Source organism: Motacilla alba, chromosome 2 (genome assembly GCF_015832195.1).
Source record: "Motacilla alba alba isolate MOTALB_02 chromosome 2, Motacilla_alba_V1.0_pri, whole genome shotgun sequence".
In the NCBI taxonomy this organism is placed as follows: Eukaryota; Metazoa; Chordata; class Aves; order Passeriformes; family Motacillidae; genus Motacilla; species Motacilla alba.
In genome coordinates this window covers 40,628,312-40,654,268 of record NC_052017.1, presented here as the reverse complement: position 1 = coordinate 40,654,268, position 25,957 = coordinate 40,628,312, and the positions used below count along the sequence as shown (strand labels likewise).

Below are 25,957 nucleotides of genomic sequence, written 5' to 3'. Positions count from 1 at the left end.
ACCTATCAATGTTGCAAATGTTACTTGAAAAAGAATGTAAAAAAAAGTTAATCAAAGCAGAAGCTGAGCAGTTTGGCCACTTCCCCCTGGGCACTGTATCATCCTGCAGCCCTGCTGTAAAGTGACACATCTGCTATGGCATGGTTGCTTGGAGGAAGCAGAGAAGAAGGGGGTGAAAAGCATTCAGCTGCACAACCCCACCTAAAAGCAGCAGGGACAAAGGCTGTGCTAATTTTCAGTATTAAAGACACTGGGCAAATCCCACTCAACGTTAGGGAAGTGTAAGAATGAGCACACATCAGGGAGAACTGAGTGTCAGGACTGACAAGGCTGAACTCTAAGCTTAGGAAGGGACCAAGCTGCCTGACAGGAGAATTAAAGGGGATAGCAAGAGCAAAGAGCTAGGGGCACTGAGGTGTGTCCTAAGCAAGTCACTTCTGGAACTGCCTTTGATTTTGCCTGATGATATGAGCAGAATCAAATCAGCCATTCCAGCACAAACTAAGGATGGGGTACTTCTCAGCAAAATCAGTGTACAAAATCAGTACAGGATCAAAATTCAGAGCATAGCTGTATGTTTGCATAGAGGCTATCCAACATTTTATGGCTTGACTAAGGAATCTAAGAATAAATATGTTCACTTATAAATAAATACCTATGACTGAAACCCCATATTTTAAAAAATGGGAGTGCAGCTTCCTCTTTCTGAGCACTGGAATGAGCAAAACCTGGCTGTATAGGCAGACAAGGAAATGGTTAAATGAAACAGCCTTTCATGTTTTGCAAACGTGCTCCTAAATAACTTTCCCTACCCAGAACTATTATTTGGGTGGATCAGTCCTTTCTTAAGCTTCAAAAGAGCCTATTAATATACCATAACAATGGAGAAGTTGAGCTAAAAGAAAGCTTCCTGTATGTGGTTTAAACTAAGCACAAACCATCTGCATAACCCTTAACACTACCAAAGCCTTGAGGGAATAGGGCTCAGGTGCCAAGGAAAATGGAAACACTGTACAGCCCCTGTTCAGTCAGGGAGCTTCAAAGCCCTAGAGCTTGCAAATTCTTTAGGTTGGTTTTCATGCCTTTGATACAACTTTAGTGTCACTGAACTTTGGAAGGAATAAGTAAAACAATGGCAGTGAAATGAGGATACACACTTGAATGGCAGGGCAGCAGAATGCCCAGCCAGTACTGACAGAACTACTTCCTTGCTGTCTGCTGCTCCTGTGAGCTCTAAAGCTGCTGCCTATTCAATTGCTAGTCAAAGCCACAGAGCAGAGAAAGAATACATTTGACATTAGCGGAACTCAAGCTAAATAATCAACACCGATATATTGCAAGCTTGTGCAGAGTCTTAAAAATTCCCAGAAACACAAAGTCACAAAACATGGTCCCAGAAACAGAACTGTGATCTAGTTATTTCGCAAGATCCCAAGACACAAAGCAGCCCTTTGAGCTGACTGGAGGAAAACTCCATTTTGTAGAAATTCTGAGGTTTCAAAGTTTGATTTGAATTCCACACTGGAATGAAAACCAACACTTTTCCAATGCTTTTGCCTGAACAGAATTTCTGTTCAAATGTTGCAGTTTGGCAAGAGATGTATGTAAGTGCTGAATCCCTAGCAGTGAGTGGACTGGTATGGGTGGAGTACAGCAGCTTCAAGTTCAAGACCTGCTCTGAATTAAGGGAGAGCTTTTTACAAAATGGGAGTTTGAACCTTGCATGTGTAGTGATTTCTGAGCAAGGCACTAGGCAACAAAATATGGAAAAGCCTGCCCACTTCTTTAGTACTGTCTGGATGAAAACTAGCTCCATAAAATGCTTCACTTTCAGTGAAATGAAATTTACTCTGAACAGCTGTTTAGAGTAATTTAGTTTATCTCTACTGAAGAATCCTAAAGTGGAAATGAAATTCTGTAGCTCTGAGTTTCATGTACATTCCTGATTTTGGCCTTTTTAGAATTAAAATGGCTTTGAAATCTTCAGCAAAACATTTTTTTTGGTGGGAAATATGGATTTTCAAAACAGAAACTCTGCTTCTGACACTCTTATACTTTTCCCTGAAACCCCTATCTTCAGGACAAAAGTGATCTGAAAGTTAATCCAACTTTTAAAAATTTCTGCTAGTTTAACAGGTATCGTTTTGGGAGGTTTGAAGATGGGGGTTGGGGAGCTTTTTTACTCAGGGTGGAGGGTGTTTTCTTAGGAAAATGGTTGATCCTGACACAAAACACTTGGTAATAATCAAATTCAAATGCCTCACCCCAAATTAACCTGCATTTTTTTATCATGATAGCTTCTTGGAAACATTTTAATTTTTCATGCTTGCTGGAGATGATTTTTTTTTTTTTTTCAGTTTCATAGTTTTGCTGTGCAGGAAATCAGTTCCATCCCTCTCTCAGCTCTATGCTGAACCAACTCATGGCAGAAGAGAGAGATTACTAGATTTTAAAAACAGAGTGGGCTCTATCTTACCATCCAGTGGAAAATAAACCCTGGCATTTCTTGCAGGCTTTCCTGAAGGTTGAATTCCTTCAACAGGTTCCTGTATTTGACAGGATCTTTTTTCAGACTAGGTAAACCAAGTCTGTCAAAGGCCAGTAAGTTGTGCTTAAGCTGTATGTCATCATGTTTTAGTCTGAAAAGGATATTACCAGGGTATCCAAAAGAGAATCTCTCTCCTGGAGAGGCACTACCTCCGGTAGTTGGCAGGTCTGCCTGGCCTGCTATAGAATTATGGAATTTAGGTTGGAAAAGACCTCTAAGATCATCAAGTCCAACTGTAAACCCAGTACTGCCAAGTCTACCACTAAACCATGTCTCTAAGTGCGACATCTACAGATCTTTTAAATACCTCCAGGGATGCTAATTCAACCACTTCCTTGGAGAACCTGTTCCAGTGCTTAACAACACTTTTGGTGAAGAAATCTCCCCAGCTATCCAATGTAAACATCCTTTGTACAGCTTGGGGCCATTTCCTCTTGTTCTATTGCTTCTTACTTGGGGGAAGAGGCTGACTCCCACCTTGCTACAACCTCCTTTCAGAGAGTAGTAGAAACAAAAAAAGGTTCCCCCTTAACTTCCTGTTCTCTTGGCTAGACAACCCCAACTCGCTCAGACACTCTTCACAACTTGTGCTCTAGATCCTTCCCCAGCTTTGCAGCCCTTCTCTGGACATGCTCCAGCACCTCAGTGTCCTTGTAGTGAGGGGCCCAGAGGATTTGACGTGCCCTCAGCAGCGCTGAGTTCAGGGGAATAATCACTGCACTGGTTGTGTTGGCTCCACTCTTTCCAAAACAGGCCAGGATGCCATGGGCCCTCTTGGCCACCTGCTCTCACTGCTGGCTCGTGTTCAGCCACTGCTGACCAGCGCACCCCCGGGTCCTTTTCCTCCAGGCAGCTTTGCTGCCCCTCTTCCTTCAGCCTGCAGCATTGCAGTGGGTTGCTGTGACCCAAGCGCAGGTTCCAGCACTTTGTGCCCTAAGGGTATACTTTAAGGTATGGGAACCCATTCACCTGTTTTTTGGGTATTTGACTGCCTAATATTGCTCTGCAGTCAACAAATGGCTGGCAAACCAGACCCAGCTGTCAGAGCACTTAATGCATGTCACTGCCCAGTGCCACCACTTATCTCTTTTCCTGAAAGGTAGCAAGTATGAGCTGTTTTGAAGACCAGTGACACACCCACTGCTGCTCTCCCCTGCAGACCTGCAGCTTTGGCCTGGGAGCATGACTACCTAGGGGATCAGGACTCAAGACTTCTCTGCAATGCCCAGGGAAAATCCCCAGTTATGTGACCCAGTTACATGTGTTACATGTTGGAAGAGTCATGCATATGCATCTGTCACCTGATGAGAATGGCTGCATCTTAGTCACAGGGTGGGGGGAGGGGGGGGAAGGCCAGAAACTTGATTGCCTATGGGTGGTTTACTTCAGCAAAAAGTCTGGGCAAGCAATGACCTAATGGATATTTCATCTATTGTAAGAAGAATTTCATTTTTCAACTGATTGCCAAGTATGCTCTTCAGCACCCAGGAGGTCTAAGAAACTCTTAAGCTCTAAGACAGAACAAATAGTTTGTTGCTGCTTTTATTCCCTCACTGCTGGCTAAAAAGTAAAATTCCTTGGTTTGCTGGCACAGCACCCATTTGCTTAAAATCTTCCACCCCACTAATGCATTCCCTTCTTATCTCTCCCATTCTAATAGGTCCCTTCACTGTGTGTACATGGCATCTCTCACACACTTTGACTTTTTTAGCTGAGCTTTCCTACTCAGCAATATGAAAGCCAACATATTTTAACTTTACATGATGTGACTGAGTTTCTGTGATACATGGCTCAGTTTGGGTGTCTGCTGCTGTTTGCTGGTGGATTTCTGGAACAAATCAATCTCTCCAGTTTCAATATGTTTCAACAGATGCCACACATTAACCACTATTTTTATTCTCAGGCTGAGTTTCACCCCTCCAACCTTTCCCAAAATATTATGTTGCCAGTGTTAGTTACAGTTTGTTTCTGTCTGTAATTATTAAAGTCTCTTCCATGACAACCTGATAAAAGGTTGGCCACATTCCCATACTTATTAAGCTCTCAAGTGATGCAAATTGTAACAAATATGCCAACCAGACTGGAAGAGCACTGCCTAGTTTGTTTTTACACAAATCTGTAACTGAGCATGGTTATTTTCCTAAGAAGCGAACAATATAAATAATACAGAGCAAAACAAAATCTTGGCTCCTTCAGCCTCTTTTCATTCTATTTCCTTTCTATCCCATTAAGTGAATCAGATGTTCAGCATTACACAGCCTCTCCTTTGGTTACACACAGCTGCAGGCACTGGGTGGGACTCTAGTGCCTGCAAATACCTAAGAGGAAACAGAGAACAAAGCCAACATACAAGCAGTGAGAGGCTCTGTGCAATGTTATGTAATGTTACTGACCTCTTTTATGGGGCAGCTGGAAGACAGTTACCTTCTGACCATGTTAGTTGGATAACAGAAAGAGAGATTAATGAAAGCCTTTGTTAAAATTCACTTGGAAGCAGTCCAGCTGTAATCATCTCCCTTCTGATGTTCCTTGAGCACCGGACAACTCATCACATAAGTATTTATGGACTGGTGACTGTTTGCACACAGATCTTAAGTCTGAGATCCTCCTATGTGGTCAAGTAAAATCACTAACACTTTGACTCTAGTAAGGAGAGGAAGAGGAGAGAAAGAAAGGAAAAGACAGGATCAACATATTAGAGACAAAGGAGAGGTATAAAGTTAAGGACATTTTTAAACATTATCCATATTTCCTGCAGTCCGGGCACAGGACAAGGCATCACACAGGCATGCTTGTGGTGATTCAGGCAGCAGAGCAGCACCAGCTCTCCCAGGTAACAACTGTACACAGTGAGCAATCACAGCACTAGGAGCACTGCAAATCCACAGGCTGTAATTTGTTCAGGCAAATGACTCAGCCACAATTGATTAATCAAATAGGCATGTCTCTTACACTCTCAATTAGCCAACTCTGTAAAACCATGATCAATGTAAAGTTAAAAAAAAACGCTAAAAAGTAGCACAACACCCTCCCTCCCTCAACACAGTTCCCCGATTAGCTTCATTATTCTCATAAACTCTTGTCGACCTGTCAGTCTTCTCTATCACTGAGGTTTTGGTATTTCAAGGCAACTGAAATGGTTCAGAGTTGCTGCTAAAGGTTTCTCCCATATCTAGGTGTGGTGGGAATGCCCAAAATAATGACTTCATCTTGCAGTAGGTGAGCACTAAACACAGTCTACCTAAACAATCCCACAGACACCTCGGTTGCAAGCTGCATGGAGATCTGCGTAGCATGGCAAGAGGCAGGTAAGGATAAAAAAATACCACCACCATGTCAGTTACTAGAACGAAACAACTATAAACAAAACAGAACTGTGTTGAAATCCTGGTTCCAACTTTTGAGTTCTCTGCCCCGCTGCTTGGATTTGAATTTCATGCCCAGGATAATGACTGCTTATATACTGGCAACGGTATTTAAAGGATTTGTTTTCTTGTTTGCAGATTGATAAATGACTGTCCCTAAATGAACTGCACAAGAGGAAGGAGTTCCATTGCACAGAAGGTAGGTAGGTCATGCACTAAGTAACGTGCAGGAATCCCATCTTGTAATTTCTGTCCATGGAGAGCAGGCTGGATGTGGGGCTGGAAAGGGCACAGTACTGCCTGGTCTCTTAGGGTAAACCAGGCTTAACCTCAGTCAAAGAACTTGGGATTGTTAATAACGCCCAGCTTTGTCTGGCAGCTGTCATGCTCGCACTGGCTAATGGCTGGGAGAGGTGGTGAAAGGAAAGCTGAGGAACAAAGCTGCCCAAACATCACAGGAAGACTGGGACTGTGCAAAGAACTACAGACAGACCTGATTCATCCCAGCAGATCAAAGCACAAGAAGGTAAAGCAAGATTCAGAAGATTCACCAGACACAACCAGACATCAGGATGCAAAAAGCCCTCGTAGTCTAGTCCTGCTCTCATTTTTTCCACGACAGAAGGACCAGGCCTCTGTCTGCTACCTAGCCAACTTCTAGCCAACCAAGGCCTTTTACCCCAGTTCAGGCTAATCTTTTCCAGTGGTTTTGTTCCCTGGCTTTGCCTTCTGGTAACGCTAACATTAGACTTTTGAATAAATAATAATTACAAAACACTGGCATTGAGATTTGCTGTGAGAAGCATTTTTCCACTGCAGGGGTATAAGCTGCTTTCCAGTCACTCACAATTTTGTTTGGCAAAAAAAGAGAGTGATTAAAAAATAAACACAGAGTAGTCAGATTTACAATGGTTACCTGTCTCCTGCATGTTGTTTCTCCAGGAACTACAGAATATTATTTGTTGTCATTTTGCACTCAGTGTTTTCCACCAGCTGCCTGTGGCCTGGAATGCCAGGGATCTGAATCAGGGTCAGCCCCCTGACACAGCAGAACTACAAGCATATTTAGGCACGTGTTTGACTGTGTCTTGCTTATCTTGCAGATTGGCAATTTAAATGAAAATCCATACAATAAACAGGCATTTGACTTTGATGTATCTAATTCAAACATTTCTAAAGTCACTCTTGAGTGAGTTGCAACACCTCCAATACCCAAAACCATCAGATCCTTGTGTCTAAAAATGGAGTCAGAAGGTTTGCCCTTCACGTTCAAGACTCATGCAAGGCAATAGTGCTATAAACCAATTCTTCCATAAGCAATAACAGCTCAGCTGTGAATCACTGGAAGTCAGTGACTAACCTTTGGTGGAAATTAGGAGTTGTTGCCTTAATCGGGATTTTCTTTCTTACCTCAGAAACACCAGAAACAAACTAACTCTGGTCTGTCCTATGTGTGCATACAGGAAGAAGAGGCAAACCACTAATCATTCATAGCAATACCTTGAAAGGAAACGCTGTGATTAACAGGTGAAAAATTGCTATCTTTTTATATCCCAGTTTCTGCTAAGAAATTATTAAAATCACTGTTTGATCAGGCTTTTTTAAGAGTAGCTCTTGTCTCGCTCTTTAAGACTACAGAATATGCAAAACCACTACAGAAGAATTCTTGTTCTGGAGTACAAGTGTAGAGAAAAAAAAAACAAAACCCACAAGAACAATGTACAGAATAGATCTGGATGACAGTCATTCCAAAGGCAAAATTATTACAGGCTATTATCTAGTTGTCTGGAGGAGCCATGGACCAGCTGGCTGTGATGTTCTGCTCAAAGTTAAACACAGACAGGAAACCGCATGTCTGATACTGTAAAAATCGTTTGTCTTCCTGCCATGGCTAACCAGGCAAGCAACCCAAAGGGGCTGTTTTCATTTAAAAGAAACACTAATCCACAACAATAAAAAAAGGAATGACAAAGCCTCAATTCTCCCCCCACCCCCCGACTGGAGTTAATGCCTGTGTTTGTGAATGAACTGGAAATGTTACAAAGTGAAGTTTTACATTACTTTCATTTTTATCTGTAGTAATTCACTTAATACATACAAATGCAGCACATGGTTTTCATGAGCCACCTGAAATGCTTACAGCACGTGACCGAGAAGGAAAGGCTCCTTCTAGGAGGTAGGAGTTTGAAAGGAATTTGGGAAAAAGATTGGGTTTAAACTTCTACTACTCCTTGTAGGTTGATCTGGAAGTGTGAGTGAGCTGCAGAGTTCATAGGAATCAAGGCACTTGGCGCTGAATTTTAGATTGGTTTTCATAACTATACACACCAAAGACACACATTTATCAGTGATTGGATTCAGCTACAGCTCCAGGAAAAACAGCTATAACGTGGCTAACTCATAACAATTTAGCCAAAATCCACAAGGGTGTGGTTCATGTTGTACAAAAACACTAGACAGCTGACACAGATTAAGATCTCTTCTCTGGGGACACATTCTCTACAATAAAACCAAGCAATCTGTTAGAATTAGGTCCTGGGTCTACCACTTGTGCTCATATCAATATCAGTATATACTCCAAACCCTTGAAAGGTCACCCAAGTAAGGGTTGGTCACACAACCATGGATGAGCAGTCAGGTTGTCTGGTTTCAAATCAAACTTGACAACGGGATGAGAAAGACAGGGATGAGGGGTGGCATCAGAAAGGGATAGCCTAGGCCAAGGGAAGCAAAGACATGCTAACTTGCTCTTGGCTAATTTGGTGTGGTTTCGTGACCTAAACTAGTTGGCCTTGGAGGCAAGGAAGTGAGAGCTACAATTGCTTACAGTCCTTCACCTCAGTGCAGTCACATACCATGTTTCCCGGGAGTGGAAACAGCATCCCAACCCTTCCTTATCTGAGGTAACAAGGACCTAATGATATCCTTTTCTCAGGAATTTATAGGTGATGGGGATGGGTGTGGTGTGCCACACCCATTTAGAGGTGTGAATACACAAATTTCTCCATAGGAGTCCTCACCCTTCCCTGTGAGAAACCTGACTTTGTCTCAGTAAAATAACCACACTAGGCAGGACAAAATAAAGCACAAGGGGTGTGTGCACCCACACACATCTGTGTGTGCAGCAGTAGGTCCACCAGCACTGCACACACCTGCACTGCCTTCACTGTGTCTGCAGTGGCCCCCATCAGAGCTCACGGTGTGGAATGGGGATGGGTTATGCACTTGTGGTTTGGTCTGCACTCACATTTCCCTGGTTTAACTGAACTCATGTACACTTCTTGTGCCATATAGGTGGTGGGGGGGAACATATTCCCCAGAGAAGGAACCTAGCTTCTTCACACCCACCACAGGAGAGGTGCAGATGGTCAGTTACACCAGAGAAGCTGACTTAAAATTCACATCCTATCAGGTTACCAGTAACATCTCTATATGCAGACAACACACTATGGCAATACAGCCTTTTAGAAGAGGTAGGACCTTAAAAATGGCATTTGCCTTTAGTTTAGATTTTAAATGTAATTGTCATGTGTTGCATTTTGGTATGCCAACAGAACAACTGTAAACATCTTGCTTTCATCTTCCATCAGCTTTTAAGTGCAATATCTTGAGCTGAATATCAGACTTAGTGCAAAATGAGGACACCCTGGCAGGAAGAAATACCCTCAGAACACAGAAAAGAAAGGTTGAGATTTTGCAAGATTCAAAAAAGACCAAAATAGCACCTCTGCCATTAGAAGCTCTCCCTCACAAAATGCAATTCCAAAGGACATCGGAATAACACAGTTAATATTACTTACTTGCAAGGAATGTAGGAATGCAAGGTAAATTATTAAACCTACCTGATGTAAAAATGAGCATATCATTGCATTCTTCACCTGTGCAGGAACACATGAACATCAATCCCCCATCATCTTTCTTTTCCCTCATTAAACACTGCTCTGATTTATAGTCATCCAAAATGTGACCATACAGTGTTTCCTGGGGATCGTGGCATATTGTTTCTAATGTCACATTTTCATCATTCTGTCTCCTAAAGATGAAAAGGAGAAAATTGAAATCAAAAGAGGAATATTTTATAAAGGCAGCAGACAGGACCACACCTGGCCAAAATTTACCTCTTTTGAGAACATAAATGGCATTTAAAGAGCATAGTATGTTTTTCTCTGTCCTTCCTGAATGGGCCAAATTTGGCACTGGCTTGGCTCCTCACATTTGTACAATGGCACAGCTATTCCTGTATCATATTACTGCTAAGCTCACAAGAGTGCCTCTGAAAATCTCACTTAGAATTATTCAAGCTAATGCTCAATGAACTGCTGTGAACTTCAGAACATACTTTTGGTTTTTGTGGTCACTGAGCAGACAGTAAAAATCCATGAGAAATTACGATAAAAACTGAATTATTTCCTCAAAATCAGAGAATTTCTAGTGAGTTGGTCTTTTCATTTTGCTTTTGAAGCCTACAATCAACACAGTTTGTGCTCTGAAGGAGTTATATACAAAAAAAAAAACCCTCAACCAACCAAAAACACCCCAGCAAAATATCAATCATAAAAAGTAATGCAAGTTAGAATTGCCTCAAAGTCATGGAAATATTTACAGCTGATAATCTGGACCACATTTCTGTGTTTTGTCCTGGTCCATGGATTAAATTTCATTGACAAAAGATTTGTAGTACAGTTCTCAACTTACTTGCCTTTTGGATAAATGGTCATGAAAAATCAAAAATATGTCTTAAATTGTACAACAGCTCCTTTCTATGGCAATAATATACACTGATGACTTACTAAAGAGTCACAGAAGAAATATGGAAAAGCACACTGCACTGATCCTAAACTGAAATGCCTACTTCCAATTATGCTGAACATCTCAAGTCGATGGACACAACTAATCCCTCAGTACATGAATTAGTTATGTCCCTCTGTAAGTGGTTCTAATTATTTTACTATATCAGCAGCAATGCTGCAAACACTCAGTTGTGTTCCTTTAGTCCAGTTATTAACTCATTAAGAGCATTTCTAGCTTGGTTTGGTAGGACTGGATTCCTATTCATGAAAGGTCAAGGGAAGTCTCAGTTTTCAGACTGGAACACAAGCTTAAAGCAAATAAATCCTAAAAAAGTATTACAACTCATTTTCATAAACTCTTGATTTCTTTGAAGCTAGACAGAGGCTATATAAAAAGAGTCATGCCTACATCAAAGACTCTACCTACACAGAATTTTTTTCCCATTCAGAGGAAGTATTTCTACCTATACATGGCAATAAGCCTCTTGTGATAAATCTACATAATCTAGTTCACTTGAAACCTGAGGGAGAATTGTCTTTGTTCAGCAACTGTCACTACAATCCTCTCTTGAGCCTCAAATCTGTTTCTGCTCTTGAGTGCTGTGGGTGGATGCAGCTTAATGGCTTGCACAAAACCATGCCTCTTTTCCAATAACAGTGTAAGCTGGAACAGAACTGTTTTAGAAAAAAAACAAGTCCCCAGAACATTTCATATCAGAATTGTTAACCTCTAGCAACTCTCGGTATGCTGTGCAGAGATATGAGCTGGAAGCGGGAGAGCAAAGCCTGGTGAGGGAACAGGGACATTCTGAATATCAGTGCAATCAAGGAAAGTACTAAGCAGTGCTGAATGAGGGTGTGCTCCTCTCCCCACCTGTATGAAGAAATAACTTACCATATAGCAACACAGACTTCACTACTCTTCTCACAGATAGAAGTGATGTTGCAGTTACTCTTGCACCGATGTTGGTTTGAGCAGGTTGTTACTTTAATATCACAAAATTTGCATAGGTTTGACATTTTCAGTCCACTTCCCTTATTTCTTTCTACAGGTGATGTAAATTCAGCTTAAGAAAAAAAAAAAAAAGGAAACTCAATAATGGTAGATGATCAGATTGCATTATTGCTTATTATGAAGATAAGGTTTTCATCAGCAGCAAACATTTCCTCTTACCTTAAATTAGAAAATCTTTGATCTTTCCCAGCTCCCAATTTTCTTTACAACAAGGTAAGTGCCACGATGTCAAGACCAGGTTAATCAAAGTGTATTTGAAAAGCGAAATGAACTTCTATTGACTTCACAGGGAGCAAAAGTTGCTCCATAATTTGCAAAATCATGCATTTTCCAAAACCAGTTTGCACTGAAATAGCTCCTCTGCACTCAGCCATTTGCACTACTCACAGGCAGTGTATCCGTCCCCCATGTGTAACACTGCACAATGATCTGTGTGCCACAGTAACTGCGGGTTCCACACTGAGAATGAACATTAGCTGTGTGACATCACTATAACATGGATCAGCATGAATTTTGCAATTTTGTCTTTACTAACCTGAGGCATAATCTAGGTGCAATCCCTAATCTGATTACTGTTCACACATAAAAACCACAGGGCTGGAACAGACTTTGAGCTTAAGGTAGATGGTCTGCCAGAGGATGTGGGCGAAACTTGAGCTAGAAATGCAATAGGGCATTTGTGCAGCTCATGTGATCTACTGCAGGAGTCTAACTGGGCTAACGGCAGGGGACTTGAACTCAAACTAACGTACAATGACAGCCTGTCTTGTAGATGCCTGCTTTGACCCAACAGCTACTTTTCTGCACCCAGAAATTGAATAATTACATGCTTACTGGTTCTGATTCTCAGTACTTACCATCTGCTTCAGTGTGGCAGTGGTAAGGAAAGAGATATTGTTTTGTGCCAGCATTTGAATTTCAGGAAACATACTTTTAGCTCAAAAAACTATTTTGAAAAAACAGGGTAACTACAAGGAACAGAAAATGCTGACACAAAATTCTTTCTAAAGCTAAACGAACATGCAACTATCTGAAGTGGAGCAGACACTCAACAACGGTTTCAGTCTGACTCACTTTGCAATGTAATTGGAAAAGTAGGGTGAACCACTTTGAGGAGATACTGGGCTTACATGCAGCACAGCCCTTCTCTTGTAGCCACCTGCGTGTTAAAACGGTGTTCATATTGCTTTCTGTAGCCAAATGTTGCTAGTCAACCCATAACAGGCAACCAGGGATTTATAATTTCTCCATCTCTACTCAATTAGCTGAGAAATCAATTTTTTCCTTCTAGAACTTCACTCTTTACTACCATTAGACTATTTTATTACAGGAAATAAATATACATGATTTTTCCAGGAGGAAATAAAAGGGCCTCTTGCTAACATTTTCAATGGGGTTCTGAACCACTGTGAGAGACTGAGAGAAAGGTCTTCTCTCTTCATCCAAACCACGCATCTTTCTCATCACTAGCATGCTCTGGTACTGACTAAGGTTTCTGATCTAACAGCCACTATAATCAGTGGCAAAACTTCCAATGGTTTTATGGTATAGAAGAAGATGCTACACAGAGGGGTGGTTAGGTTGAGCTCACTGGGTGTGGCAGTGGGCTCCTCCCTGCTTTTGGCTCAAGCAAGACCAAATGGGGTGGTTGTGAGGGCTGCACCTGGCTTATAGATGGACTCTGGGAAGACAGATAACAACACAATAGCTGAGGGCCATAAAACTTACTCAGCAGCTGAGGTCTAGTTGAGCATGCGCCAACCAAAATACAGCTGGCATGCAAATACTACTATAAGTCAATCATCTTACTCCATAAATAGGGAACAGCCCAGGGTCTGCTGACCTCTCCTGCACAGCTGTGGGCTGCATGCCAGGATCTCCCCTTGAACAGGGATGCCTCTTGAGGCTGCAAGAATACTTATTGCACTAAATACTCAGTAAGTGAAAGGGGAATAAGCATGCTGAAACTTTGAAATCTTAGCTAAGTGAGATAAAGGACTGCTTGTGCTCATATAATCCTTTAGACCTACGTTCCTAGCCTGGAACTAGATCTGGATCCAACCACACATGGAAACCATCTGAGAAAGAGGTTTAGAATGCGAGGGGGTCCTTTCTGAACTCATGACTCAACATGAGGGTGTCTCTCACAGTTTTGTCCCACCTTATTCTCTATGCAGTAAATAACCAAGTGTATGTCACCATCAAAGCTTGTTACAGCACTGTCATGTTTACTATCAAATTTTGTCAAAATAAACATTGCTACCTTTCCAAGGGAAGTGTGCCACTCCATTTGAAACACTGGGAGCTCTTACTGCCAGCATTCTCCACCCATGTATATTATGGGCTGGCAGAATTTTAAGCCCCAGGTAAACATTTCTTGTTCTGTTGTGTTGCAACAACTCCCGGTAACCACATAGAGGAACAAAGCCTCATTGAAGCAGGTGTGGTGGGAACTCAGAAGGTCTTGAATGTAGTATTCTATGAAATATATGTCAACATAATCCTCACTACAGCAAATGGTGCAGCTCTTCTGGATGGTGTACATCTCTTCTTACTTACCACATGCTGAAGAGAAACTAAGTCACAACTTATCTAGGTTGCAGTAATGATCGAAACAACCTTATAGTAAGGGACTGTCCCTCTACCCAGAAAAAAAACCCCAATCCATGGTCCTAAAAGACTGGAACAAAAATAGAGACAAATATTGAGGGAGAGGTGAAGTGACTAACCCAAATGTACACAGGAAACCTGCGGCAGGGGTGCCAAGTGTCTCACAACTGAGCACAGAGGAAAGGCATCAACTGCATCTATGCTGCTTTCGGCTCCAAGCTTCCATGGCAGCCGTGGCATCATGGATACCTGTGCCATGAACATGACTCAGTCCCCTCCAGTGCCCACAGCAGTGGAGCCAAGAGTCACACGAAGGTGGGTCCTTAGGTAAACTGTTACAAGCACATTATATTTGTTGAGAGAAAGGGTTTGGTTCCAATGCAGTCCCTGGCTGTGCCAGGTTCTACCAAGGCTCACCCACTGGAACAAATGGATGAAAATAAGTATGTTTGGACCTCTTCCAAGGAGGGATATCCAACCCAAACTACTTGATAAAAAAAAAAAAAAAAGAAAAAATAAAGAAAAAAAAAGCCATCTAAAAAGCTGGAAAGCAGCAATCCCCTGTAAGGTCACAAACTTTAAGTTTCTAAGGTAGGCATTAGTTTAATCACTAGCAACAGTAGCAAAAGGTTGGCCAGTTAGGACCAGGTAATTTCTGATCAGGTTTAATTACTATCAAAAGCTAATTGGGTTTTGGGACTTGCAGAACTGACTACACTTATATTTTCTCTCCAAAATTCTTCTAACAGAGGCTGACAGATCAGTGACTCTTTATTCATGCCTCTGGCAGTTCTAAAAACTGTCTAAACTGCCCAGGTGGACAAATTTTATTCCACGCTTCAACATTTGGTTTAAAGTGAGACTGCAGTTTACTTTCCCTAAGACTGCCATAATGCTCTAGCAGATGTTGGTCTGTTGTTTGTTATTACTCCCTGGCCTTTTCCACTGTGATAACCCATCTAGTTCCAAACTAAAGCTATGTTTGACTTTTTCCATCTGATACAGAAACCACACCCTGCAGATGGCCTGAGAGGAAATCTGAAGTTAGATAGGAACTTTGATGTCACTCTTTGTTTACAGACTGCTACTAGACTCTGAGAGCTCAGAAATCCTGAAAAGATGGGTCTTCTTCCAAGTCACATGAACTCATACCTATCTTTAATCAACGAAGTCCTGCCTGGAGAATGACAAATTGGTAGGATTCTTCCCTAGGAAAGTGTATTCACTCATTCCCTGAGGGACTCATAAGCAAGAAGTGGTTCAGGACCAGCAGATGCTCCTCTTCTTGTAGTCACTTAAATGTTCACCTCTAAAATTATTTGACTGTCCTGCTGCACACTTCATACTACATGAGCCATCTCCTCAAGATTTTCTCCTGTTAAGAAAACCAAAGTCACTTGAACACTGTGGACAAAAGCAACCTTTGATTTTGCATGATAAAAAAGTGGAAATAATTAAAAAGTTAACAGAGAAATCACAGATTTGCACAGGTGAATGAAGCCATCCTAAAGCGTGTGCTTGTATCCTAAAATTTGAATTTGCCACCCACTGTCTAGTGTTAGTTTTCTTATTTTGACTTCTACAGGAAGCCTAATTCTAGCTTTCCTTGCTTCTTTGTCCATGGAGAGGGTTACAAATAAAAGACCGTGCTTTCTTGGCTATGAAACTTTCAGCCAACAAGTTCAGTAGAGATCAGCCACTGTGGTTAAAATGTATGGAATGTGCAAGCCAACATGTGGGCTGGACATTATGGAAGAGACACTAGAGCAGTCACATTAGAAATGTCCACTCCATGGATTCTAGTGGAGCCAGGCTTGCAGAATATCATTTCTCTTCTGTGGTTCACATCTTTATTTATGATTTCTTAGGGCATTATAAACAGGACACCTCACCCCAAGTCTATTGACTTTGCTTGAAGTGGTTTGCTTTGCATCTGTTGTCTGTATCTATGTAACTTCCATTGAGGCCTAATGTTGTAGTTTACTTTTCTCCTATTTTTAAGATCATTACAGAATTCTCACAAGCTAACAATATTAAATAAAGCCGAAACTAACATGCTGTCTTTTTGGAAATATCTACACTGGAAAACTTTTTATGTCTTAGGATGCATTTCAGAAACAGCAGCCAATTTCTCTTACTCCTATCTTGTAAAATCCTGTTACAGCACTTCTATTCTCTCATCCAGTGTCTCTGGCACATGTATACTTACAAAACAGCAGGCAGACCCCATCCTCCCCCCCCAAAAAAAAAATGCTGAGAGAGACGTTGGGATGGGAACTCAACTACTCAGCTGCTGTGAGACAAATCCACCTGACAGGAGAGATCTGAAGATTTCACTCCACTACATCATGGAAATCTGCCAGGAGGACAATGTCTTTATCAGAGCCTTGAAGCAGATTGTCCTTGGTCTCCCAAAGAGCACAGCTCCATGACATCATAAATCTGTGTTTGGAAAGTACAGTAGCAGCTATAAAGAGCATCCAAACTGTATTGCCTTCTCATCCAACAGAAAGACATCAAGTTTTGCCAGGAACTGTACTAAACACAGCATGACTTCTGTTTTGACTACTATCCCCAGCACATGATCTACAGCCCTAGTGGAACTTTGACTGTTACGGAGACACTGCCAGCTTCATTAAATTTGCCTTACACATCTTGATGAATTAACTGCAGGAGTGAGAGAGTCAAGGAAAATGCATGACCTGAGTTTTGCTTTCAAGACCTGGATGTATATCCTGATGGCTACTCTTAAGTATACTGATTATGTCCAGCATGGTAATACAAGGAAGTGAAGACAGAAACATAATCAATCCTAAAGATAAAAAAAAATCATGAGTTACAAAATCACAAGACTAGTCAGACAGATCATGGAAATAAAGGAAGGGAAAAAACACAACCAAAAAAAAACCCCTGAAAAACAAAAAAACAAACCCCAAGCAACCAAAAAACAACTGCTGAGTTCTCCCTTACTTGCCATTGCTGGCTGCACTCTGAAGAGTGATTTTGAGACATGTTTTGAAACTTTGGCCATGAGCAGGGGGGTTGGAATTACCATCTAACTAGAAGAAAAGACACAATAAAATGAAAATAAATCATTGGGATCCAGGAGGTGGATCTTCAAGAAAAATAGCTGTATTTCTATTACTCATCATAAAATCACAGGAGCTGGCAACACTGCAGATCACCTAGTAACTCCCATCATAACAGGGAGGGTTTCACAGGGTTACTTCGGGGTAGCCCTATGAAATATGTATTTTCAGTTTTTCAGTTGCAGCTGCCATTTCTAAGCTTAATGTCATCTGAGCTGAAATGAAGTGTCACTCTGGTACATACTTCTATTTTCACCACTGAGTATGAGTTCACAATGTTCACACTATCTTGGACACTGCTTCGGGGGCAGTCCTTTATCTCAACCATGAGCTAACCCAGCAGAATTACCATGGGTACAGGACTTTTATGATTTTGTGACTGTTTCTATTAAGATTAACAACAATGATTATCAAGAGTGCTGAGACAGCCTCTGTAAAGCCAAACATGCGCTATCTTTTACGTACAACTAAAATATGTCAGAGGAAAACAGGTTCCATGAATGTTTAACTACCCCTGTGGCAGGACTCCAGGAAACCACATTCCTATGGATTGTTCTGCAGAATCTCTCAGCCTCGATCTTTATCATAGTCACAGACCACTGACTACCACAGAGCACAACAGCTGCCTTAGTCAGTACTTAAAGTTGTGCCTTTAAGTGTACTGATTGCACTTCTGCAAATTTCAGGGGCTCAGCAATGGATAAAAGCCAAAATAACTTCCTGTTTGAACACAGTACTTTGTGAACTATTTGGAGGAGATGCATCTCATAGCTTCCCCCTGTCATGTAAAGGCTTTTGCCCATTGTAAGGAAAAAAATGCAAGTCACACCTATCACACCAAAGAACGATTTGGTGGGGGTCACAGGCTTTTTTGAGGTTTGTGTGACCGGTTCTTCAGCCACGACTGAGAAGTCTGCTAGGAAAGAAGAGAGCAGACTAGGTAAACCAGGTTGACCAGCTAGACCTTGGCAAGAGTAGTTTGGCCACCCGCAGCTGAAGGAAGGCCAAGGTGGAATAAAGGAAAGCCAGAAAACCACTGATGAACTGCACTGAATTTGGGAAACCACCATTTCTCATCTACCAGCAGGCAAGGTAAAGGGGAAGGTACATGCAGAGGGAGAAGACAAAAGGAAAAGGAGCAGGAGTTGGAAAACTTCATTTAACTCGCCTCTGCAGTAGAAGTGCCTGGTTTTTAATAGCAAGTGGAACTGACAAAACTTTGCTGCAGGGATTGCTGCAGGCATTGACACAGACATAGAATCAAATCTGGCAGGAGTTGGGGGAAGGGACACAACCAGAGAAAATGAGAGAGGGAACAGCACACTGGAGATGCTGAAGATGAAGATAATTTTTTGTATTTAAAGCATTAAAATGCCACTATTTTTATCCACAATTTCCAAAATGAGTGATCATTAGCAGTTTTAATCATGGGCTAGGCTCTTCTCTCTGGTACAGGGCACAGCAGTGCCTAAGAAAAGCCTAAGAACAGAGCTCGCTGTCATGATTCTGACTGACAGCAGTGCAGGTGAGAGGAGACTCCAGCTCAGCACTTTAGATAGAAATGTGAAAGCATTCTGAAAACATTATTTTGATGCCTCATATAATGAGATAGATTTTCACCTGTGGATCCTTAACTTGCAGTGCATTTTCTGGCCACTATTTAGCACTCCGTGGCTGGCATAACAAAAGAATACTGTCTCCAAGCAAAGAGGCTGAAAAAAATCTAAATGATGGCTTCCCATAGGGCACTTAAATGGACGCTTCATCTTCTCCCGATTTCAACCCACAGCCTCCCTAACAAAGCTGGTAAACAGCACACAGCTCTGGGGAATCATATGTGATATAATAGCAAGTTCAGTTTATTCAAGTATGACTACAGGGTCTAGGTTTTTTTCTGCATAATGCATTGAGTTTGGAATTTACTGGAAGTTGTCTTCAGCGGTTAACCTCTCCTGGGACTTCAAATATACAATGAACATCGAACACAGCAATGTTCATCTGGTTCTCAAGATTAGCAAAACCAGCTTTCCTGCTTTGTTGGAATAAGCATGATTCATGGTTCAGAACTGATATTTGCATAACTAACTCTGACCTGTGCACTAAGAAGCATATTCTGCATCGAAACCTCCTTTTGTATTTTCCTCTGCTCAGTGAAAGCTGTCATTACTTCACTTGAAACAGAGCTGAAAATATAAACACTTCAGCTTTGTACAAATATTATTTTTCCAACTTATACGGTCTGAAAATAGACAGCAGTCATTCAAGCATAATACAGTTATTTCTGTGATATTTTTTCATGACAGATGAGTCTCTGTGGATGACCCCCTAACATTTAGAACATACATAATAAATATTCTGACTCAGAAAAATACAAATATGCCTCTACTCTCTGCTACAGAACCTTGCCCATGCAAGGCTCCAAAACCCCATGCATTTGTACCTTCTATGTAGGTTGAATGGAGTATCTGAACTTACTGCATCTCTTCCCTCATCCAGTCAAGAAAGCCTGTTTATAGTAACCTTCTTCTCTCCACTCCTGTTTCCTCAGTAGCTACACCACTGCCTTCCTGCTTCAAAGTATGATAGAGCTCTTAATTCTTCATAATAGCAATGGGGAAGGTGAATCATTTGTCCTGATGGAGGCACATACTGCCTCCAAAAGCTTAATTTATATTTCTTCCCCTTATGTCTCTTATGAAAAAAGTAATGAGGAACATCCATCTTAAAGAGCCATTTACCCTGTTTTCAAGGGTCCATTTATTAAACTCCCAGTTTCCAACAGGGAAATTCAGAAGCCTACCCAGTACAGGTGGAACAGAACTTATTTGCTAAAAATGTTATGGCTAAGCTATTTCTATTAGCCATAAGTATTCCAGAGAGACACACCCTGGCACTTCAGTTTATCTCCAAGGCTACTGAATGTGCTCAACTGTCACATGCCAACTGAAAAGCCCACGAGACCTTAAAAGAAATTGATCATATTCTTAAGGTAACAGTGCTGCTTATTGGGAGCCATCACTTTCTTACTTACAAGCAGTCCTTAATACCTGGCCCAGGATACCTGCTTAATGCAAAGGCAATCTTGCCTGCCTTTTTGGGTGCATCCTCACTGAACAGGCTACAGGTGGGAGGAAAGCAGAGAAGTTTTGAAGTCTGTGTCTCAGGTCAAGGGACCGCAGCTTGTGCTAAACTTCCGGGCACTAGAACACATTAGGATCCATGGTACAGGCAAAGAGGCAAATTTCAAAAGTGCTAGGAGCTTTCTGCTGTATGGTATTGCCAAACCCTGTCATCCGTCCCATGTTCTTCCATGGTTCTTCTGATGGACAGAGTTGGTGGGCACATTGGTACATTCCCTTACAATGACAACTGCTATGCTGGCTCTTCACTGTGACAGCAGAGCATGCTGTGCAGAGAGAGCACTATCCTCAACTCTCGCATACCACTGTAGCACCAAAGACACATAGAAATCAAAAATAGTAACATACTTGCCTGGCCAAACACAAATGACACTCCTACAAGACTTTTGTTTAGTATAAGGCCTTATCCTGCCTAATTTTCTGAATAGCTACAAGTAACTAAGTGCTGCCCTGGCACACACACACCATCACATGAGTTTATAGCACTTAATTAAAGGGGTGGTTTTAAAGTTTTCATCAAATCCTGTAAAACCTGGATCCTGTTAAATTTCCTCAATACAGGTTGTATTAGGACCAAGTCTAGTCAGACTCAAAATTGAGACTACCACACATAAAGTTGTTGTGGTTTACTCAATTACTTTAAAATCAGTATAAGCTCCAGAGGTCTGAATTCCATGTGTGAAAAAAGCTTTTGTGTTACTTGATTATCTATCTGCAGTATTTTCAGCAGTAATAAGGAAGACTGGATAGATAGCAGAAAATAATCTCTTCCAAATGCAAAATGGAAATTCTTTGAAGACCGTGCTCTGCACTGGCTGCATACAGAAACTCAGGTGGCAAAAAGCCAAATCTTTCTGCTGAAACTACAGTTAACTCTCTCTAGTTAACCCTTGCTACAGCTAAACTCCTGCCAAATGTATAAGCTCTACTGTATTCAAAAGAGCACACTAAGATAACTAAAACATAGAAGAAACTGTGAAAATAATAACTAGAAGCTGCTGTGGCTTGCCAAGAGTTAATACAGGTGGGCAGATGTTTATTAATACTGTTTGTTCACTCAGAAGACTGGCAGGCATGTCCAAACCCTCTCTAGTCTCAGAGACCTAGCTCCAGGAAAGGTTATGAGAATATCTTACTTTGGGGGAAGACTTTTGCTTGCTTTTTAAAGTAGTGAAAATGAAGCACAGACATACAGACTGTGACAAATCACACAAAACAGGAAATTCAAAGTTACGTCTGACTCCCACAGGTTCCCTTTGATACAGCCAGGTCGCTTGGTGAATCAGAAAAAGTATCACTCCTGTATTTGCCATTTTATACTTTTAATTCTCATTTTTATTATTTTTACTAGTATGCCCTAAAAACTACTGACACACACTTTCCTGACAGGTTGAGAGGTCAGAAAGCCATACTAATCTTCTGTTTTGAAAGGCTCCTACCACACGCAGCTTCACAGAGCTCTCATCAGATCCCTCTTTTGGGGATGCCACTGCAAAGGCCTGCTCAAACACACATCTGACATCTGGATTTTAATGTTCCTTTCTGATGCAAAGAAACAACATATTTTGAGAACAACAATTGTCTGCCTCGTGGAGAAGTCCTCAGACCATTTTCAGAAAAACGGCACATTTGTATCTAAAGCATTGTGAACATAACAGATCTTCTCTTTTTTCCCTTTCTCTCTAGTGAGGTCATAGAGGAATATCTGCACAAAGAATTTTGCAAAAAACATCAGTCATGTTCCCCTGCTCATTATTTGTTCACACCCTCCATTGCACTTTCTCCTGCCTCCCAGAGGAATCAGACCGCACCTTACCACACCTCCCTCCCCCTCCAAAGGCCAGCCTGACCCAGAAGAGTTCTCCAGTCTAGACATCTATCTGACAACACAAACACAATGAAGAATGTGGTATGAGGAGTGGCAACCCACAGCTGGGGTAAAGCAAAACTGCATATTTCCACTGCAGCAGCAAGGGCTGAAAAGTCTCTGTGGATCTATGGCTTGAGCTACTTCTGGGGAAAGGTCAGGCTGCCCAACAAGCCAGGGGCATGGGGAACCTGCCTTCTGCTGCTGTCTCCAACCCACAGTCTGCTTTCAAATGTTACATACCCTGAGACAGGAGATGACAGCCCTTCCAGGAGATGAAAGGGGCTCTGCAGTTAGTCTTTTCTGCCAGGCATCATCACTGCAAGGGCAGATGGAATTTGCTTAGGACTCATCAGCATGGCTTATGATGCTTTGGGGAGCATTCCAAGGACTGATGTTTCTTCCCAGACATATCTGCAGAAGCACCTCAGGCCTCATAGTTGTTTAAATCCACTGTAAAAGTGGATTCGAGGTTATTTTGATTTTGAAGTATAGAAAAAGGACTTTTGGTGTCTCGAGTTAACATTTTACGGGAGACATTTGAGAAGATAGGAGACTGAGAAGACAGTCACTCTTGACTGTTTCTTCAGCAGTACAGAGACCTATCAGATGCCTCCTCTTCACAGGATGCTGGAAGAGTCAGAACAGTCTTGTTTTTAGAATACAATTTTTTCAAGAGGAAGGATATTAAAGGGACAGAGTGTGTGAAGCACATATATCCTATGTCTGACACGAAACATTTTATTTTGCTGCAGTTCTGTAATGTGAACACAAAAAATAAAATTCAACCAGTCAACCCAATTCTGCTTTGTTTCAGGGGAAAAATGTGATGAATATTTACCTGAAACTGCCACAAGTCTGGGAAAACACTCTGTAAACCCAGACAAAAGTTTTACTTTCTGTTCTGAAACTTCTACAGAACTGCAACTTATATCTCTGATTTCAAATATCCTGCTTCTGACTACAATTCCTTTCTCTAAACTGGAATCAAGAGCCTGTGAACCAATGAACAAAACTTTAGTCAAACAAAGCCAAACCCAAATAATAGATTTGGGATTAAAAAAGAAAAAAAAGTAAATCAAAAGCAATCCTAATATATAACACAATAACTGGAATAGGCTGCATCTGTTCAAATATCAGTTTAAGCATCACATTTACAAGAAGGAAATTCTGCAGAATTATGAAGCACAAGGGGCAGAAATAGCATGAGTAAGACATAAAAAGATTTTATGTCCAATGGCATGGTTTGGAGCACATAAATAGCAGGCCTGCAATTCAGTGTTCTAACCTCACCTAGGCAGAGATATTTAAACAGAAGTTTCTCAGTCTTTTTCCACGCACAGTTCCATAGTGAGCCTCTGCACTGGCCCTTCACAAGTGCACCTTTTGTGCTGTGCGTTAGGGGTGCTTTGTGCCTCCAACCAGAACCCAGATTCTTCAGGCATGATCTCAGCAACCTGTACAGCCAGGATTGGAGCTGTCAGAGCAAACTGGCTTTGGCCACGGTTCCTGGGGCCACCTTTAAAAAGGATGAGGTCTGCATGGCAAGAGTCTCTATCTGTACAACAGAAAACTCTACGTGTGTGCACTGGTTGCTCCTGAACCAAACCAGAATTTCCGTGGTATTTTGTAACACTCCAGTAGGTGCGGGGAGAAGCTGCATGCATACAAAGGCTCACAGCTGCCCAATCAAAATAAGCATTTAAATGGATTAACTAGACAACTGTTCTTTCAAACTTGCAATCGTTACACAGCTACATAAAACACAGGGATTTATAAATATTTGTTTTTCCAGATAAAAGGAGGATATTAGTGGGATTTTTTAAAAGTGAATTCACTGCCACTATCTGTTCCTCCCAGCCATTAATGAACAAGCAAGAAAGCAAAACAAAAACAAGGATGTTATGCATGCAAAAATTGTAGCAACAATTCTAAAATTGTTACTTGGGAATTTTGGTTTAAGCTTAACATAAAAAGACAACTTATTAATATAAGCTGTGTAAAAGACCTGATTTTATTTAGGTTTTTGAAGACCTCTGAACTTGAGGAATATTTGAGAGATCTGGAATTTAAGTTAAGGCACAGACCATGACTAGAGGATGCTATTATGGTACCAGTTTACAGTATAACCTACCGATTATGATGAGAGAATTCTACACAATTTCTTTCTCTAGAACAGAATAGACTCCATCATTGCTAGTCTATTTGAAAAACTGTTTCCAAATAAGAAGACTCATTTAACAAGTCCACATCCTTAACACAGACACACAGAGGCTCCTCTGTCAGCTACTGATGGGCAAACATGTTTGTGCGGAAGCTCTGTTCAGAGCTCCTTTTTACTGTGAGAAGCCATTTTCCTTCAAGAAAATGGTGTTTATGAACCATTCTGTCCCCACACAGCAAGTTTTGAATGACAGATTCAGGAAAACAGTATTGAAAAGAAATTACTCTCTTTCATAATCCATCAGCTCAGCTAAAATAGTAAATCAGAGGAAAGTTAGACACAAATGTAATCCCCTAGGAGTAGAATCACTTTGAATAGATTTGAAGAAAAATACACATCCTTCTCAAATTCAGTAGCTTGGATGGTTATATTTGTCTTTGTCAAGTTACATGCAAAGAAGCAGAATAATAGAATTCAATACCCTGGGGACATGCTATCTTGATAGATGCATCTAACTGCCACAGCTATTAATGAGAATTATACACTGAGTATTGAGAAAAAGGCATACGCATAAAACTACACACTTCTAATGATGTTCAACCTTAGGAAAACTTTCTTTTTCAGACTTCTGTTGCAAAGATCCTACTGCTACGGCACACTGTTAGTGAGTTATCAGATATCTTGGTAAAGATGTATCTCTCTCAACAAAGCTGCATCTCCTTTGTCTGCCAGAGGTAAATTTGCTAACATATCCCCCAGGTATTAGCTGCTCCTTTTCATGCATTTGCAAATTACTCCCCGCAGTTAACTCTGTGACTGTGAATCACTAGCTGGTAATACCAGCTGAAATAAGGGCACAAAATAAGGGCTCCTTCATTTCCATCTGAGGCGGAAATTTTACTGGGCTTAAAGGAAAATAAAAGCCATGAGTGAAACCTGCCCATTCTGAAATAAATAGGTGTTTCCCCCTTAAATACCTCTCTTGAAACTGCACTGAAAGGTCCTTATCTTTGCCATTATTTGTAAATCACATGCAAAGAGAATTCATCCACTATATCATAAAACTGAGTACTTTAAGGACACTTGCATCTATGTGAGTGTATGGTCCACCCACATTAAAAAAAAATTAACTGTGGACACTAAAAGACTGGCATGTAGGAATACAACACTTTTCATTCCATAAAACAACACATTACTCACTGCTTGTAGCACCCAGCCCCCAGCAGGGCTTGCATTACAGTATAAGGGGAGGACATTCCCACATTAGGTGCTGCTCAGCAGGAAGGGACTTGCCAATCTAAAATGTTTAGTCTACCTGCCTGAAGATGTGTGAGGGACTGCAGGCTCTCACACTTCTTTTATTATGAGG

At 41.3% G+C, this 25,957-nt stretch overlaps 1 protein-coding gene across 5 annotated transcripts in view; it reads right to left on the bottom strand.

Moving 5' to 3' along the window:
- The window catches only part of TGFBR2 (transforming growth factor beta receptor 2), an 83,310-nt gene that overhangs the window by 21,485 nt on the left and 35,868 nt on the right, over positions 1-25,957 (bottom strand). For all 5 annotated transcript variants that reach the window (XM_038125045.1, XM_038125053.1, XM_038125063.1 and 2 more), the window contains 2 exons: positions 11,599-11,770; positions 9,756-9,946 (listed from right to left, as the gene is read on the bottom strand). In XM_038125045.1, the coding sequence (XP_037980973.1) occupies positions 9,756-9,946; positions 11,599-11,770 (363 nt within the window). The remainder of the gene's footprint in view (positions 1-9,755; positions 9,947-11,598; positions 11,771-25,957) is intronic.